Source organism: Babylonia areolata, chromosome 2 (genome assembly GCF_041734735.1).
Source record: "Babylonia areolata isolate BAREFJ2019XMU chromosome 2, ASM4173473v1, whole genome shotgun sequence".
In the NCBI taxonomy this organism is placed as follows: Eukaryota; Metazoa; Mollusca; class Gastropoda; order Neogastropoda; family Buccinidae; genus Babylonia; species Babylonia areolata.
Genome location: NC_134877.1, coordinates 11733499 through 11753640, shown reverse-complemented (window position 1 = coordinate 11753640; position 20142 = coordinate 11733499). Strand labels below are relative to the sequence as shown.

At 46.5% G+C, this 20142-nt stretch overlaps 2 protein-coding genes across 2 annotated transcripts in view; one reads left to right on the top strand and one right to left on the bottom strand.

Moving 5' to 3' along the window:
- The window catches only part of LOC143297706 (phosphatidylinositide phosphatase SAC2-like), a 282281-nt gene that overhangs the window by 71091 nt on the left and 191048 nt on the right, over nucleotides 1-20142 (bottom strand). The window contains exon 10 of the mRNA XM_076610130.1: nucleotides 341-533. Within this exon, the coding sequence (XP_076466245.1) occupies nucleotides 341-533 (193 nt within the window). The remainder of the gene's footprint in view (nucleotides 1-340; nucleotides 534-20142) is intronic.
- Nucleotides 8049-20142, top strand: part of LOC143297732 (carbonic anhydrase 13-like) — a 25302-nt gene continuing 13208 nt past the window's right edge. Inside the window, exon 1 of the mRNA XM_076610175.1 lies at nucleotides 8049-8358. Within this exon, the coding sequence (XP_076466290.1) occupies nucleotides 8295-8358 (64 nt within the window). The 5' untranslated portion in view covers nucleotides 8049-8294. The remainder of the gene's footprint in view (nucleotides 8359-20142) is intronic.

Sequence of the window (20142 nt, the reverse complement as noted above, 5' to 3'; positions counted from 1 at the left end):
CGGACAGTCAGAGATGCCCGAGCACACAGAAGGGGCACGCAGACACACAGACACACACTGATGTACACAGACACACACAGATACACATACACTACGGCACACACACACACACACACACACACACGCGCGCGCGCACACCATTACATCATCATGCATCATCTTTACCGTCCTGGTGACGATGGTGATGGCGATGAACAAAGTAAGCCTTGACTTGAAGTGGGTCATAATGAAATCCACCCCACCCACCACACACCCGGACGGACACACACACACACACACACACACACACACACACACACACACACACACACACACACACATTCTACAGAACCACACTGACCAGTACTCGTGGAAGTCGAAGGTGATGTATGCGAGGAGCGGGGAGTTGAACATGAGGACGTGGGAGAGGAAGGCGTCGCCCACCACCTGCTCCTTGCCCGCCATCTCGGCCAGCGACACCACCACCACCTGCCCGAACACATGCAGCTGCTGCTCCATGTGCTTCACGAAGGCCACGTGCGACTCCTCCTCGTCTGGTGAGACACACACGCACACACACACACACAATTTTAATACTACACACACACACACACACACACACACACACACACACACACACACACACAGCTCCATTGTTTGTCCACAGCATCGGTTTGGGTTGTGTTGGGTTGGGTAATGTTGGGTCGGCTTGGGTTGAGTTGGCTTATGCTGGGTTGGATTGAGTTGAGTTGAATTGGGCTGGGTTGGGTTGGGTTGGGGTTGGGTTGGGTTGGGGTTGGGTTGGGTTGTGTTGAGTTGGGCTGGGTTGGGCTGGGTTGAGTTGGGCTGGGTTGAGTTGGGTTGAGTTGGGTTGGGTTGGGTCAAGTCGAGTCGAGTTGGGTTGGTTTGGCTGGCTTAGGTTGGGTTGTGTTGGGTTGGGTTCTGTTATGCCATGTAGTGTCGTGTCGTGTCAAGTTGTGTCGCGTCATGTCGTGTCATATCGTGTTGTGTCATGTCGTGTTGTATCGTGTTGTGTCATGTCGTGTTGTATCGTGTTGTGTCGTGTCATATCGTGTTGTGTCATGTCGTGTTGTATCGTGTCGTGACATGTGTTGTGTCATGTCGTGTTGTGTCGTGTCATATCGTGTTGTGTCATGTCGTGTTGTATCGTGTTGTGTCGTGTCATATCGTGTTGTGTCATGTCGTCTTGTATCGTGTTGTGTCGTGTCATATCGTGTTGTCTTGTATTGTTGCCCAGTACCTTCAGCTGATGCCCAAAGTGCATTAGTACAGTCAGGTGTGACACCTCTTTGTTCATACACACACGCGCGCGCGCACTCACACACACACTCTCTATTTTGTATTGTTCTGTATTGTATACTTTAGCACATCTCAGACCAGCACGACACATGACAGTATAGTATGTCCTATCGCGTCGTGGCATGCCGTCAATGCATTGCATTTTATTGTTTTGCATTTCTCCTTTCTTTTAAATCAATAGATTTCAAAAGTTATCTTTTATATTTGTGAAATCAACTACCTAAGCGGCTTCTCTCTGACAAGCAAATACATTTTTGTTTCCATGTTTGTTTGCATTTGTTCTTATGAAACGGATTTTCGCTGATACCTGAATTCTGTCTCTCTCTCTCTCTCTCTCTCTCTATCTATCTATCTATCTCTCGCTCTCTCTCAACCTCCTTTCTATCTCCCCCCCCCTCCCTGTCCCCCCCCCCTCTCTCTCTCTCTCAGGAAATAGCCATAATGTTTGCGTTGTATATCTGTTTGCACTATGTCTATCTTTCTTCCTATGTCTCTCTTTCTGTCTGTTAATCTCTGTCCAGTGCAAATAATTATGCATGCGGGTGCCTGAGCGCGGGAGCACGTACACCCATTCGTGTACGTGAGTGCAAATAATTATCTGGGAATGTGCTTGCATTGTTGTATGTACAAGCGTGCACGCACGCGTGAATGTGTGTGCGGTCGTGAGTGCGATTAGCGCGTTTGTACACAGAGAGAAAACGAGGAAGGGGTGTGAAAAAAGAAAAAGAAAAAAAAAATACGTGTGTTTTCGCGTGCGCGAGACAGAGAGAGCAGAGATAAGAATAGAACCTAACAGAGTTGCGAGTGAGAGGGAGATGAGAGAGAGGGGGGGGGGGGGGCGGGGGGTTAGGGGTTGGGGGGGAGGGCGAAAACGAGAACTGACAAAGAAAGAGGGAGAGGGAAAGACAGAGAAAGATAGAGAAAAGGAGAAAGGGAGAGAGAGAGACAGACAGACAAGACAGACAGACAGACAGACAGACAGACAGAAGCGATTTACTACCCTCACCCCACTCCCACCTTACCCTCATCATTCCTCTCACTCCATCCCATATACTCTGTAACAAGGCAAAACGATCCTTCTACTACTTCCTGGCCGCGGCACCACAGGTGTCATTCATCTCCACACCTTTTCGCGCTCTCCCCGCCTCCCTTCCTCTCATTCTTCTTCTTCTCTCTCTCTCTCTCCTCGCTCTTTTGCCAGTTTCCTGCTGTCAGTAGCGCCAGAAAAAGTATACCATATGGGAATAAAGATTTTTTTTTTTTTTTTTTTTTTTAAAGGAGGGGTGTGGGGTGGGGGAGAATCCCTAATGTAACAGCCCAGTAGGCAGAAAGTCACTTTGAACTCTCCTGTTTCTTTTGTCTTTAGCGAGGTCACTGGCGGCAAAGACATGGTTAGGGCAAGGATACCCGTCCCCTGTCGTCCTCCGCTGTTCGTCTTCAGCGAAATCGTGTTGGTTATGACAAGTCCATCGTGTTTTTCTCTCTCTCCCTCTCTCTAATCGAGACCCTTGGCAACGAGGACATTTCAGTTTTCGTCCCCCCACCCCCACCCTTCCTTCATTCTTTTAGTATGATTGTTTTTGTTGTTGTAAACAACAGTCTTGGCCTTTGTTTTTTTCTTTTAGTCATTGTTTCTGTGAAATTCTCCGGTGTTTCCTTTTTATCTTCCTTTTTTCTGTCTCCCCCCCCCCCCCTTTCCTTCACCTGCGCATCATGTGGGTGTAAATCTGCCTTTGTGCTCATGGATGGACAAAGAAAAAGGCGTGCCTTCCCCCCCTCAACCCCCCCTCCCCGCCCCCCCTCCTCCCCACCTCCCTCACCCACCCCTGGGCGGGCATCCAAACATTTCAGTGAGCGGCACAATGCAAACGGAAGTTACATCCCCTGTGTGACGCTCACAGACACTTGTCCTCTTCTCCTCCACATCTGTGGTCAAAAGACCGAAAGTAGGCTGTAAGGCTTGTTGCTCCTCTGTGTTTGATAAATGATGTGATATGTACTGCATTGCGTTGCACTGCACTGTATTGGATTGGACTGGACTGGATTGGATCACTCTTGTCACAACAAATTTCTTTGCGTGAAATTCGGGCTGCTCCCTCTAGAGAGCGCGCATGGCTACAGTGAGAGCGCCATCCATTTTCTTTTCTTTCTTTTTTTTTTTTTTTTTCTTCTGTCTACAAGTGTATTTGTTTTCATATCTAAGTGGATTCTTCTAAAGAATTTCGGTAGGAACAACCCTTTCGTTGCCGTGGGTTCTCTTACCCCCGCTAAATGTATGCTGCACATGGGACCTCGATTTATCGTCTAATTCGAATGACAAGTGTCTAGACCACCACTCAAGGTCTAGTGGAAGGGGAGAAAATATTGGAGAGTGTGAGATTCGAAAAAGTGCGATCAGATTCTCTCCGCGCTTCCTGTGCGGACGCGTTACCTCTTTGCCAACACTTCGCTGCATGACTTCAAGTTAAAGATTTATAGAAACCAACAGCGGCGGGAAACAGTGACAGGAACTAACACGCAGGGGAAAAAAAAACATAACTGAAAGACTGCCACAGTGAGCTTTTCCTTACTGTTTGTGTTTGGGTCATGGGAAGGATTCCAGCCACTGGGGACAGTCACAGGGATGGGAATTCACGATTCATCTGGTGTATCGCTCAGACGACGACAAGGGCACGTTTACGGGAAGTAAAACCATAGAAATACCGTCAATGAGACCTTTTTTATTTTTGTTTAAATATATTTTTCTCTTTGGAAAGTGGACCACAGAAACAAATAATCAGCCAACAGGTTATTATGAGAAGGAATCATGAGGGGTGTGTGTGGAGTGTGTGTGTGTGTGTGCCTAGCCACTCGTTGGCAGTTTAAAGAAGCCGTTGAATGGCCGGTCTTCTCCTTTAACAAGAGAAGCTCTGGCGTGAAACTGCTGGGCAGGGCCGGTGCAGGTGGGGTAATCACTGACTCGCGATGCCCGGACCTCTTCACCAGGCTCAGCTCGAAAAAAAAACTTTCGCCACTGATGTCTGGACAACCAGACTGGTTTTACGTATAGCAAACACTACAGTGAGCTCTGTTAGCTGATGCCATTAGAAAAGTGGGGAAGGGAAACCAGACAAACGTGAAAGGGAAAATTGGAAAGGGACAAAGGAAGGGGCGGGGAGGGAAATAGACACAGAGAGAGACAGAGAGACAGAGAGAGAGAGAGAGAGACACAAAGAGAGAGAGAGAGGTAGGGAAGGCAGCACATACAGAAACAGGGACTCAGAGAAAGCACTTCCCATGCTCACTCCATCCTTTATACACACGGCTGTTTTATGGATACGGATGGAATAAACAAGGGCAAAGCAAATAGCACTGTCACTCAGTACAAGTGACAGTTGCCCTGGGTTGCCTGTCCCAGATAAAGGCGGGCAGATGGTAAACAGGACAGTGACTTCAATCTTTATCGACCGCATTCTGTCCGAGGTTTCGATAACGCTGCCAACAACACGGGTGGTGGAAAGGCGTTCACCACAGACCTATGACCTGTCACATCAATGCTGGGGTATGGAAACACTCTGCAATCAAAATAAAGAGACTCCACTGGAACAACAGAATCTGAAACGAACACAAGCGTTTTCTCTCCCTCATGTACACAGACCCACACGCACGCGCGCGCGCACACACACACACACACACACACACAAACACACCGCGATAAGACAAGCAGCAATGGAGACAAGCGTACACAGAGACAGAACTTTCACAACATGTAGACATTAGGTCAAACAACCATGAAAGGTGACGGAATGGGACACCCACCTGTGCCATGACTGAATCCAATTCACTGCCACCAAGTTTGTTTTTTCACCTGCCACGCATTGTTCTGACTGAAAATCCGCCACCCAAAATTCCTGAAGTCGGTGTCACGGGACTTCTAAACTTCCATTTTAATAGCCTGGTCTCGTGCTTTGGGTTTCCTTCGATCGAAAGGCCGAAGGATTATTGATTCTGTCCATGCCTTAGAATGACTTTTCAATGCTTGGCGAATCTACAACTGTGTTGCCGTTGTAATGGAGGTGAAAGGCAGTGGTTTTTACTGACATGCGTATATTATGTTCGTCATAGAGGAAAAAATAAAACGTCAGCTGCCAGAGTACTGAAAAGACGTTTCATTTCTATTTTTCTTCTTCCTTTCTGTCACCAAGGGCTGGACGGGATGACCTACCCTGGATAATCTCTTGACAGCTGCCAACTGAAGGGCGTGGAGGTGTGAGAGACTGATGATGGTGATGGTATTCATTTTTCTTCTTCTGTCTGTTTCTTTACTTATTCGTTCAGATGTTGAATTGGTAAGTAACGTTAAAATGATCGGAACAAATTCATTCGCCGCATTCAATTTCATTGTCCTAAATCCTGTGACCTATCATAACGGCAATTTTCGTGCATTACCGAAGCGATATTATTACCACCCATTGAAACGGAAACTAAAGAAAGGAAGTTGGGAAGAGAAGTAGCGCACAAACGATCCTCTCTGTTGATTCACTGAGAGTTTGGAGGAACCACTGGTCCTGGATCATGCCAACAAGAATCACTGTGAGATGTGACAGGCTAACCTCAAAGGTAACTTCCGAAAATCCAATACTTGCATGCAGTGACCACTTCAGTTTTGCGACTTACCAAGCGCCAGTTTTGGGTCATTTTAAACCTTACTACTTCCCTCAAGCAATCTTTTCCCCCACACAACACACATGTGTTTTTTTTCATTTCCAAGCAAAACATTTTTTCTTTCTTTTTTAGACTCTACATATCCTGTGCCTATACGGCTATAGTTAGGGGCGTCGCCAGCCAGTGCGGGCAGTGACCACCGTGGAATGGTCTGACATGGGTAACTTTTCGTTTCAAACACGGCAGTTTCATATTATTTCGATAGAGGTCTTGTTGGCTGATTTATTTACAATACTTATGGCTTGTCCACCCACGTCGCTGATTTTAGATTTTAAATGAAATAGAATCTTATCGTACCGTGATCACTAAAAGCATTACCACTAGAATGTATGTACGATAGTCTGTCGTTTTCGACTATGACCATCGTCAGCAGAGGTATCTGCTGTCCTGACTATCTGGGCTAGAATTTGTTTATAGTGGAGAGCGTCTTGCCCACGTTGTATCCTCACTATCTCGGCCACTAGAATAGACGGAAAAAAAACCAAAAAAAAACAAACAAACAAACAAACAAAAAAACCATGAGAGAGAGAGGGGGCGGGGGGGAGAGAGATTTTTAACGGATCAAACACCTACATGTTGACTTGGTTTGGACTTCAAACAGCGCAACTCAACCATTGCTCAAGTTGTCCCACATCCTTATGATTGGAGGCAGCTTCAAAGTCTGACCCTGCGGGTTTTGAGTATGGTGTCACTTTCTGCTGACGCCTGTTCCTATCCTGACAGTGCTGTGCCTTCCTGTGGCTGTCCACTGACAAACTGCTGACAGGTCACATTACCTCATCAACAGTGTTTGCCAGAGTGTGCGACCCCCCGACACCAGTTGTCGATCACTTGACAGCACTTTGATGTGTTAAACAATCATCTGCAATGATACGATACAGAGCTATCTGTTCACCTGGCGAAAACCAGCATGATTTATCAGGAATGTGTGTACAGAAGATCAGAGTCGCTCATTAATCTGGTCATCTGTTTGAACAACAACACCAAAACCAAAACGGTTACTTCGTCAGGTGTTGACAGGTCTTGACATTCAGCTGTCAGGCAAGTGTCACCCGCACATGAATACTGCCCACACGCACGAACCATTACATGACTGGCACACGCGCACGTACATCAGTGCGCACGCACGTGCGTACACATATATAAACGCGCGCGCCGGCGCTCGTACACACAAACTTCATCTTTTAGTCTTGTTTATTTCATGATATTCGTGATAGTGTATGCGTGCATGAATGATAGGGTATATGCCTACAAAAGTCAACGCGGGTGAGTAAAATTATGTAAATGTACGCGTGTCTCTTCTGTGCATCTCAGCTAGTCTGGTATGTGTTTGCAGATAATTATATTGAAGCATGCATTTGATTGCAGAACATATAAATCTTTGTGAGCGTATGAATGTATATGTGTGTGTGTTATAATGTGTGTGTGTGTGTGTGTGTATGTCAGTTATAATGTGTGTGTGTGTGTGTGTGTGTGCGCGCGCGCGCAGAGAGACAGACAGAGAGAGACAGAGACATTTTGTTTTACGGTCGACTACGTCGCGATGTACGGGCGTATCTGTGCGCCAGAAAAGTACCAACGCACACAGTCACATGCATGCTCGAACTCACGTCTTCGATCCCATACCCGTGCACACACCCATCCCTTCCCCCCCTCCCACCCCCAGTGACGCGACGTAGTCACCCTGTGCCCACAGGACACACAGAGGGCGAAACGTCCTGTAAGACCGCCCCCACCCCCTGCCTCCACCAACACACTGCCACACACAACGTGTAGCGGCCACTACGGTGAAAAACAAACGGTGGAAAAAGTTGGGCCCTCACAACGTTACGTTTTGTTCGCGCTCTCGTTAGAGTCATTTGTTAAGGTAAAGCGCGTTTTAGTGAACGCGTTCACGCGCAGGCGTGTGTGTGAAAGTCGTCAAGGGAAGAGAAAAAAAAATCGCCCCCCTTCCCCTTCCCCGTCCCCCCGCTTCCCCAGCCCCGCCCCCCTCTGCGTCACTGGTGGTGTCAGGCCAGATATAAAGAGACCCCTTGTGTTCCACGCCACGGGGAATTTTCTGGCTGGGAGTGTGTGCGTCGTGTGGGGAGTGAGAGAGAGACTAGGGCAGGACGGTCCGTCCCGACGTCAGTTGAAGTGACGACACGGTGAGAGGAAGCAGTCAGCAGGGAGTTGCTGTCCCACACACACACACACACACACTGAAAGGGGGAGGTCATCTGCACTGTAGGGAGAGAGACTGAGCAGAGAGTCGGACAAGTCACATCGTCACCTTGTCACGTCACCCTGCCATGGAGTTCCCTGCGTCGTCCTGCGCTCTTGGTCTGCTGCTTCTGCTGCTGACTCTAGGGGCTGGTAAATAAAGTTTTTGCTTTATTTTTTTTAATCTTTTATTTTCAAAGAAATGTTTACTTACTGATCTAGTCATTTGTGATTCCAAAATAATATTTTGTCAATGAGTGTCTGTTGCTGCTGTTGTTGGTCCGCGGGGTAGAAAATCGACAGCTTTGTTTTACTTATTTATTTTCTTGTTCATTTAAATTACCAATACACCACGGGTCACCTTCCAACTGAAAAGATTCTCTCTCTCTCTCTCTCTCTCTCTCTCTCTCTCTCTCTCTCATAAATCACGCTGTGCTTTGGTAAAAACTGAACTTTGCTTTTATTTATCTGATATCACGTAACCCTGCATCGAAAGCCTGTATCTATCTGACACGATTAAAATAAAAGCAAAAGCTGACAACAGTCTTAAAAAAATATTAACCAATCGTTCTTCGGAAAATATTTGTTCGAGACAGTGTGCCAACTGTTTTTCTAAAATGAATAATAATGATAACAATATCATATTATAATAAAATTATTCAACACTGAAGAAGAAGAAGGAAAAAGAAGGAGAAACCGTTCGACTCATCACATCTCTACACTGGTCTCTGGATATCCCTTTCGCTTTACGAGAAAAATAAACAGCAAGAGAATTCCGGCTGGACTTTGCTGTACTCTCTCTCCCACACATATCCGCTACCAACATCAGCACAAGCACATGCACACCGTTTGACCTTGGTGACACAGCAGATTACGAAAACACGATAAACGACTGGTGCAGTCGCTCTCTGCGAAACATTTCCTTACTCTTTTTTTTTTTTTTTTTTTTTTATTTCATTGATTTATAACGACAGCGCATGGCCCCGGACGGATAAAGACGTCACTATAAGACAAATCGAAAGTGATTGTTCCATCATGAGTAATGGATAAATGCTCCCTCTCTCTCTCCCTCTCTGTTGTGTGCGCGTGTACCCGCGTGAGCGTCCTCGCGTGCAGCACGTTCCTCTGTGTGTGTGTGTGTGTGTGTGTGTGTGTACAAGCGCGCTGCGTCAGTGTGTGTTTATTTGTATGTGTCCGCGCGTGCGCTTGATGTGAACGAACTTGCTGCGACAAACGATGCATTCAAATCCGCGTTCATGTCTCACCAAGCCATGTTCCAGTATGAGAAGGCCATTCGTCCTTCACGTGTCCTTTGGACAGTAGAAAGGACAGCACTGAACAGCGACAGAGCCAACTGAACGCACACCATTGTGTCATAAGCCACCGACGCATTACGCGGCGCTTCACTGGCTTCACTGGCTGTTGTGTGTGCCAGTGAATACCATTGTGGCTAGGTGCCATCAAGTCCACGTGCCTCTGTGTCCGTGCACGTGAGAGTCGGTGCTTGCTTATCAGCCCCTCCTATGTCCCGGTATCGCAAAGACCGCGATCCTTTATGTGCCTTTTGATACAGCGCTGCATAACAATTCAGTTCCGCCCTGTCGTGTCCACGTACATTCCTTTGTGTCTTTGTACCATTGAGTCTTCTTTCTACCTGTCGTCTCCTTTTACCTATACGGTTTTTTTTTTCTTCAGAAATTGTTAAATTTTTTAATGTCTCTTTCTAGATTTGATAATTGAGGCCTGTATCTCTATCTCCCTCTCTTTCTCTTCATGAGGGTAGGATGAAAACCGACCAAAAAGTGGCCATTCCTTTTCCTTCAGTTAAAAAAAAAAAAAAAAAAAGTTTCGATTTCGATTTTTGCCCCTCTTCGTCGCTCTTTTTGCGCCCATCACGTGTGAGTTACCCACTGACTTTTTTTTTTTTTCATATGCCTGTTGTCATATACATTTTTTGTGTTATACTTAGAGATGATTATTTTTGTGTTCAAGATTTCGGATCACACGACATAACTGTGTGTGTGATTTCGTTCTTGAACACCTGTGGATGGCTGAGGTGCGTGTGTGTGTGTGTGTGCGCTGTGTGTGTGTGCGTGCGCGTGCGCGCGTGTGTATACACGTTTGTGTGTGTGGACGCGCGCGCGCGTGTGTGAGTGTGACGCACACTGATATTGATATGATATCCTTCATATTACGACGCTCTTTCTATAAACCTCGTAAACTGCATCAAACATGTTTTGGGGATGTTGTCAGTGTGTGTGTGTGTGTGTGTGTGTTCTTGTTCTTGTCCCCCGCTGTCTTATCGCTCCACTGTTGTCGTCAGTCCTAATTGAACAATCATACTCCAGTGCGCTTTGAAACACTCCCCTTCCCTTGCCAAGGTCAAGGCCTGCATGTTTATTTGTTGTTGTTTTTTTAGGGGGCGGTGGGGGGGGGGGGGGGGGGGGGGGGTATGCGCATGCAATAAATGTCACACTTTTTTTGCGTGTGTCTGTGTACGTGCCTTGGCGGTGCGTGCCACTGTTGATCTCTCTCTCTAACGGCTGTTCAAAGGGGGGGGGGGGGGGAAAGAAAAGGAAACAAAAATTTTCAATCTGTCTGTCTGTCTGTCCTGGTGTCAGATACGGGCGAACGGCAGTGCAATGTGTAACCGTGTTGTTGTTTAGTTGTTGTTGGCTGTCCGGGTGATTAGCATTTGTTTCTCAGTTGACGATACTGTCCCATAGACAAACGGCGTAGAAACAACAACAAAACACGTTCACTCCACAAAAGAGCAACAATGACAATAATAACAACAATAAACAAATGAATAAAAAATAATCAAACCAACCAACCAACAAACAAAAGCATAAACATACACATCAATTATGTTGACACGGAACTGACACTACACTCCAGTGATATTTCTGACACTGCACTCCGTAATTCTTTTTTGTTTTTCGTGAAGAAAATCATAATTTTCCCGTTGGAAAATTATGATGTGGACCTTTAGTGACAAGTCATCCGTTTGGGCTCTCTCTCTCTCTTTCTCTCTCTCTCTCTTTCTCTCTCTCCACACACACACACATATATGTGTATATATATATATATATATATATATATAATATATACACATACCACACACACACACACACACACACACACATATACACACATACCACACACACACACACACACACACACATATATATATATATATTTATATATATATATGTATACTGCACACACACACACACACACACACCACACACACACACACACACACACACACACACACACACACATATATATATATATATAGAGAGAGAGAGAGAGAGAGAGAGAGGAGACAGAGATCGACCAACATACAGTCAGACTTAAAAACTTTTTTTTTTTTTTAATGAGAAAGGAGAAGGGAGAGACATAGACTCACATAGTTGTTTTGTTTTTTGTTGTTGTTTTTTGTTGTTGTTGTTGTTTTTTTCTCGTGAGCGATGTTACCCCGTACTAACTTAAACTCACCATGCATATTCAGGGAAGAGAGGCTTTCGTTTTTTTTCTTGTTTTTTTTTTTTCTGGTGTTGCTGACTGTCGCAACAAGGAGTTCTGCCTCCCTGTCTCCACAGGGCAATGAACTGCCTTGGACTGCAAGTCACAGTTCAGCTGTTGGTTATTTCGTTGGGAGGTTGAATCAGTTTGCTGGCGGGATGAGAAATAGGCCGGTAAAGGTGGTGCCACCAAAGGTGTGTGTGTGGGGGGGTGCGGGTAGTTATCGCTTTATGACCCGGACACTGTCTCATTACGCTTTTCCACACACACACACAAAGTTTGCACACAAAAGGTAACCATTAATTGGTGACGCCAGGGTGATATTTCTAAGAAAGGGAAGGGCGCTCGTTAGCGCGTGTGAGTGAGAGAGAGAGAGAGAGAGTGTGTGTGTGTGTGTGTGTGTCCGGGTGCGTGGTAGGTGGGGTGGATCGACTTTGTTGTCATGTTATGCCCCACTTCAAGCCAAGGTTTACTTTGTCCATTGTCATCACCATCGTCACCAGAACGGTAATGACGATGTTCATAATCATTACAATCATTGTATGTTGGTGGTGGTGGTGCAGTTGTCGTCACTGCTAGTTTTATCGACGTCCTCCTTTATATTCACCGGTCCGCAGCGGTTATGTACGGCCCGGAATATTAAGCGATTCCACGCACGTGGACTATTCAAAGCAAAGACCTTCTGTGAAACGTGAGGCGACAGTGATCGTGGTTCCAGTGCACACTGGGCTGCATAGAAAACAGGCAATGATCAGGCCCAAGTTGACGCTGAGACACGGGGCAGAAGACAGAGAAGTTTGGGAAGGACATTGAGGTGTGTGTGTGTGTGTGTGTGTGTGAGGTGTGTTGTGTGTGTGTGTGTGTGTAGGGGGGTGAGGGTGGGGGTAAGCGGAGGGAAAGTGGGCTCACAATCTATGGAATTGTAGTTGAGGTTCCACTGGATGAAGTTTCCATTTTACTCTCTCACACACACACACACACACGCACACAAATGTGCTATGCTGCACGTACAATTCCGCAGAAGAAGAAGAAGAAGAAGAAATAATCCTAACGACCCCGCCCACAGTAGTTCTCTGCTGTGGAACAAAAGACGTACCGTGACAGCAAGCGAAGTCAAATAAAGCCAGTAACAAAACAAGGCGCACAGCTGAGATTGAGGGCTGCCCTTGTCAGCTCTTCAGCACCTCGGTGAACAGGGTATATCCGATTCCTGTTTGTGTTCAGGACCTCCCTGTCCTGCCACGCGCCCAGGTAAGGGGCCTGCCTTGAGCACTCAGCTGCCCAGTAACTGGTATCGGGCCCCGCTACGTCTAGCACAACAGTACAGCGGCAGCGAGCCAAACGTCCTGCACGGCTCTCTCCGATTGCAGCGTAATCCTCGTTGACTTCTTCCACCCACTAATTCCAGACACACACAAGCCTGCACGTTCGCAGTGAAGGACGAGGCGCATGTTGTCCGGTACTTGACCGTTACACCGGCTCCGTGAACTTGAAATGATCGGTGTCAGTCTGGGGGTCTGAGGGGGATCGTGCTGAAACGCGCGGAAAAGTCACGTCGCGTTGAAAACAACAACGATAGCAACAACGACGGCAACGGGTGACAGTGTACGAGCCATGGAAGCGGTGCGTAGTATGTACTATAGTGTATGTACTATACTATGCACCGCTTCCATCGCTCGTACACTCAGATCCTTCAAAAAATTAGAACAGCAAAATGACCAAATGAAACAAAGATATATATCTATCCACACACACACACACACAAATGTGTGTGTGTGTATATATATATATATATATATATATATATATATATATATATAATCACGGAACTGAAGATACCGGATGGTAAATTATATCACGGTCGAAAATTTGGAAATTGCTCTTCCCCTAAAGTAAAGCTGTGTCAATGATTTGGTAATGAGGGAAAGCCGCTTGAAGGGATACAAAGGGTACCTTCTTGAAAGGATACCACCGCCACTTCCAAAGGCGGACCATTAAAATCTGATTATTGACATTGCACAGCCTCGACCAAACACGGGCGAGCGAACACGTGTGTAAGTAAATAGCGAAGGCGACAATGAAGGAAAGGATGGAAGGGACTGTCCACAGATGACTTGAAATGGGTCGTTGGGATCCGGGAAGGAGGCAGCGTTGGAGAAAAGGAAGGCAACGGGGGTGTAGGGGGTGGGGGTGGGTGGGGGGGTTGAGCTAAAAGAGGGAACGAACGGATGTTGCAAAATGCTGGTTTCAGTTTGCGCTATTTCAATTTTTATTTTTTTTTTTTTTTTTTATTTTTTTTTACCATATAACATTGACTGATTGATGAACGATATCACTTCTTAAAGACGACTTCGTACAGCAGTCATTGTCTCTATATTAAAGGTGACTCTAATGCCCCATGGTTTTTTTTGTGTGTGTGTTTTGGAGGGGGGGTTGTTGCTAGTACCGTATTTCATTTTAATGAACTGGATTGCAGTGTAATACATATTCGTCATGTGATGTGCTGTGTCGTACTGCACTTAGCCATGTTATACTTGTATCGCCGCCAAAGGCAAGACTGACTGGCAAGACCCAACGCATGATGAATGGCTGTACGTCAGCATGTGTTGCCCTGAGCGATTCCACATGCATGACCTCTCTGCAGTGACACCTTAACGTCTCTCCTCTCGCTTACTATTTAACGAGCATTTAAGAGGCCATGGCTTGAACTGCGCTCATGATGTCTCCATATGGCCCACAGACACGCCATGCTCAGCTGTGAGGTAAGGGGCCGGTGGGGACAGTGGTGGCGGGGAGGGGTGTGGAGTTCCAAACCTGTAAGTACCGTTTCGTGTCAACAGCTGCACAGGGGACGCTTGCTTGGTGTCACTGAAAGAGGACAGTGTTAGGATCTGGGTTCGCCAGGCGACAAAACAACAACAAAAAACAGACAAACAACCGCCCCCAAAACAACAACAAAAAACAGACAAACAACCGCCCCCAAAACAACAACAAATAACAAACAACCGCCCCCAAAACAACAACAAAAAACAGACAACCGCCCCCAAAACAACAACAAAAAACAGACAAACAACCGCCCCCAAAACAACAACAAAAAACAGACAACCGCCCCCAAAACAACAACAAAAAACAGACAAACAACCGCCCCCAAAACAACAAAAAACAGACAAACAACCGCCCCCAAAACAACAACAAAAAACAAACAACCGCCCCCAAAACAACAACAAAAAACAGACAACCGCCCCCAAAACAACAACAAAAAACAAACAACCGCCCCCAAAACAACAACAAAAAACAAACAACCGCCCCCAAAACAACAACAAAAAACAAACAACCGCCCCCAAAACAACAACAAAAAACAGACAAACAACCGCCCCCAAAACAACAACAAAAAACAGACAACCAACCGCCCCCAAAACAACAACAAAAAACAGACAAACAACCGCCCCCAAAACAACAACAAATAACAGACAAACAACCGCCCCCAAAACAACAAAAAACAGACAAACAACCGCCCCCAAAACAACAAAAAACAGACAAACAACCGCCCCCAAAACAACAAAAAACAGACAAACAACCGCCCCCAAAACAACAAAAAACAGACAAACAACCGCCCCCAAAACAACAAAAAACAGACAAACAACCGCCCCCAAAACAACAAAAAACAGACAAACAACCGCCCCCAAAACAACAAAAAACAGACAAACAACCGCCCCCAAAACAACAAAAAACAGACAAACAACCGCCCCCCAAACAACAAAAAACAGACAACCAACCGCCCCCAAAACAACAACAAATAACAGACAAACAACCGCCCCCAAAACAACAACAAAAAACAGACAAACAACCGCCCCCAAAACAACAACAAATAACAGACAAACAACCGCCCCCAAAACAACAACAAATAACAAAAACAAACCAACCCTAGCTGACGTAAACAATTCAAATCTATTCTTTATATACACACACACAAAAAACACCCTGTAAATTAGCTGTCGTTTTGGGCACGCTTTCATCTTCACACTACGTGTTTGCATGGAAGCTCAGCATAGAAAAACCTAGGCACGTAGTCTTTCTCTCTGTTTGCACATTGTCACACGGGGCATCGCTCTGTGGCTGGTCGAAGTACAGTAGTGTCGTCACGTCACCGCCTTTGAATCACTACTCTAACGAGCATCACCTAATCGCCAACACGTATCTCGTGTCACACCACTCGAGCCCATGGGAGGGAAGAGACAGCAGAGTTTTTCTGCTCTGTTGACTGTCTCGGTGATTGGGGGCAGCCATGGTTTTCTGGTGCCACGAAAAACTACCACACGCACGCGACCGTGTTTCTCCAGACACGTTAGACACATGCTGACTCAGCACGCGCACTCAAATGCCTTCGGATAGGGTGGAAGTAGGATGGTATGCGTGAGAGATCTTCAGTTTAACGCCTGTTTACCAGAAGTGTTATCAGACGGGAGAATATGCGTGTGTCAGCGTATGACCGTGTGCGTGCATAACGGTGCGTTCGTCTGTCGGTCTGTTTGTGAGTGTCGGAGTGGATGGGCGGGTAAGAGTTAAAAAATGAGAAGTTTCAAAGGGAAAGAGAGGCAAAATGAGAGAGAGAGAGGGAGAGGTGTCGGGGGGAGGGGGGGGGGGCAGACAGATACATCCACACACACCCACACATATGCAGAGAGAAAGAGAGAGAGAGAGGAGAAAGCATAAGTGATATCGATTTACTTGCGGTTATCTATCTATCTATATGTCTAGCTGTGTCTTTGTTTCGTTATCTGTCTGCCCGACCACCAGCCTGTTGCTGAGTTCCTTGGCCCTGATTAAACCGTATTCTTCGCGACTATCACTTTTGGAAACAGTTGTGTTTCCTTTTAATACTATGTAGTTTGTTTGCAGAATGAGAAGTGTTTTCATTTTGACCTCTTATAATGTGTCATTCGACGATCCTGTACCTATTTATGTATGAAAAAAAAATCCTTGTGTGCGCGCGTGCGTATGTGTGCGTGTGTATGTGTGTGTACGTGTGTGTGTATGCGTGCGCGTGTGTGAATGTGTGCGAAACATTTCTTTTTCCTTCCTGCTTAATCCCTGTGGAGGGTCAGGCTAAAAAAAAATTTAAAAAAAAAGACAAAAAAGACGTAAGTGTACAGATCTTTAAGACATCGGGGTCAAAGAGAACGGGGGTGTCCCAGGCGAAGGAGAGTCAGGAGCCCGACCTTCAAACCTAACATTCCAGAAAGTTCCCGACACACATACTATACTATACACACACAGTGGTATGTGCACACAGTGGGATACTTGAAAGATAACAGCAGACAGTCAGCTGAAAGCAGGAAAGAATGGGACACGGGTTGTTATTTAAAGGGAGTGTGGGAGAGCTCTATATAGCTGTTTCAGTCCAAAATCTCACGAGTGCAGAAATCAGTGAAAGCCCCCCAACTGTGGCTCTGAGACCTGTCGCTAAGTTGTAGTAGGGGGTTACTGACAGGCAGGGGGCGAGTTTTGTGTGCGTTGTCTCAATGAACTCTTTTGTCAAGTCTTGAAGGTGTTAACAATGCATACAGTTCTCATTGTAAGTTGTGTAACGTTCAAACCCCGACAATGGAACACTCTCACACACAGCGCGGCTGCATGGGTATTCAGTTTTGCCTCTCTCTGTGTGTGGTGTGGGGTGTGAGTGCGTGTGTGTGTGTGTGTGGTGAAGAGAAGAGACAGAGAGAGACAGAGAGGGGTTGGGGAGGGGGGGGGGTTCTTGGGGGGTGATGAAATCGGGGGAGACTAATTTCATCACCTGAAAACATTGTAACATAAAACTCTCGGCAACCCTTGCTTTTTTTTTTTTTGCATGGGGGGTATATATGCGTGCCTGCCAATGTGTATGTCGTTGTCTATTAAAAAAGAATTAAAAAAAAAAACCCTGAAAGATCACACCAGCAAAGTCGGAGACACAAGGGCGATTCAAAGGGCTGTAAATCACACACACACACACACACACTCACACACACAGGCCCCTTCACCTGAGGTATGTCACATACTCATGACTCCGGAAACCTTCCTAGCTGTCCCCTCACCTCCTCGCACCAGGCAACAGACTAGGTAAGTCAGGACAGGTTCCCTGACAGACCTGCACCAACACCCCCCACACAAATCATTACTGCAACATATTGAAGGGAAGGATATATATATATATATGTGTGTGTGTGTGTGTGTGTGTGTGTGTGTGTGTGTGTGTGCAGAGTGAGAGAGACAGAGGGGGAAACAGACAAAAAGAGAGAGAGAGACCTTATGTCCTCGTTTTCTGTAAAGAAATGGAAGAAGTGCCAAAACACTCTTGGTTTGGCTTTTATGTTAAAAAAAAATGAAAAGAAAAAAAAGGAAAAACTAAAACAAACTTATTTGCGCTTGGTGTGGGGGTAGGGGGGGGGATTAAGAATAGGGGAGTGAGTTAAAAAAACAACAACAACAAACCCTCTTATTATTGCTCATGCTCGCCATTTTGTTCCACAGAGATAGAGGGGCTGGGGGGCGGGGGTGGGGGGGTATTTAGCGTCACTGGATTACACACATGCAGCATTCAGGGAAAGAGTATCGATTGGCAAGGCATAAATAGTGGCCGAAGAAAAGATTGTTTGAACTGAGCTCAGAGCAGACAATAAATTCTTTGGGTCTGGGTGTTTCTTCAGAATGGAAGCGTTCGTTGTGTCCTTTTGGGGGTATTTCAGGTGTTATTTCACTGCACACTTTTTGAACCATGAATAGGTCGTATATATTCTGTGTAGAAATCGTTAGTAGAGAGAGAGAGAGAGAGAGAGGTGCATCTGCCTATCTGTCTATCTCTCTGCGTCCATGTGTGTATGTGCGCGTGCATGCCCATTATGAGCGTGTGTTTGTGTATGGAGGGTTGAAGCAGTCCACCCCCAGCTCCCGCCCCTAACCGCCACACACATGGAAAGGAAGGAGTGGAGAGAGGGAGGGACGGACACAGCCACCTGAGAGCTCCGTTTCCCCCTCTCACCCATCCCTCCCCGATAATTCACAAATGACGCACGAACATACTGACCTTCCTCGTTAGGAGGGATAAACAATGTCCTGTCTTTTCTTCCCTTTCTCAAGGCCTGACTAAGCGCGTTGGGTTACGCTGCTGGTCAGGCATCTGCTTGGCAGATGTGGTGTAGCGGATATGGATTTGTCCGAACGCAGTGACGCCTCCTTGAGCTACTGAAACTGAAACTTCTTCCCTTTTTTTCCTTTTTTTTTTTTTTTTCTTCTCCAGGCCAGGTCACAGGGTCGTGTGGCCTTTATTGTTTTGCGTTCTGCGGTGCGTGAAGGTGATTCACTCATTACGGAGTTGCGATATCTCCACAGCCACCCTTCAGACATCCTGTCCTCTTCAGTCCCGCTCTCACCGACACTCATAAAACGTACTTCCAAGCTTTAGCGAAGAGATGATTGTGTCTTGGAACACAAAGGAGATGATAGAAGTGACAGAGAGGGGAGTTTGCGGGGGTGGGGTGTGTGTGTAGGGGGGCGGGGGGGGGGGGTTGAAGATGCAGTGGAAGATGCAGTGAAGACTGTGAAACAAGTCCAGTTGAAATACTAACCGCGTTAAAGCCAGTGATAAAACTTCAGTCTTCTCGCTATATCCTTCGCGGGATTCCGAAGGTCTTCGGACGACAAAAAGCCAGCCCGGCAGAGGGCGGTGATGCCTTGTGTCACGTGGTACAACTGATGGTCGTGGCGTCCTTGCTTGACATTGTTGGCTGGCCAACCCCCTCCCGTCCCTTCCCGTTTCTGAATCTTGATGAATTGCTCTTCTGTCTTCAACGAGGAAAGACACGCAGAGAGAGAGAGAGAGAGAGAGAGAGACAGCGAGCGAGAGAGAAACCAAACCGGTTTCTGAGTCTAATTTTCCGCCCCCCCTCACCAGAAACTGATGTCATCCACTCACCCCTCCGTCCCCCTTTCGTTCTAATAGGCCTATAGTTCTTCGTCAGGGGGGAAACAAAGCTTACTGAGCTTCTGAACGGTGGTTTATGTAACAGGTTTAGTGGTGTGTCAGTCAGGTTTGGGACAGGCGGGACAAAGAGAGAGAGAGAGAGAGAGAGGAAAGCTTCCCACACTTTCTCCACATTTCACCGACATTCGACTTCATTCCAACAGTTGTATGATATGCAGGTGGTGGTGGTTGGGGTGGAGTGGTGGATGGAGGGCTGAAAGGAGGAGGAGGGAAGGGGGTGCATGAGGTGACCTTTCAGCCGTAGTGTATCCTTGTGCCTCACAAGAGAAAGATGCATACACAGGGGGAAAGAGAGACAGACAGTCAGAGCCAGAGAGACACAGCGGCAGAAACTGGGAGAACAACTGAAAGAGGCCTGAGACGAATAGTGTGCCTGAAGAACAACGAGA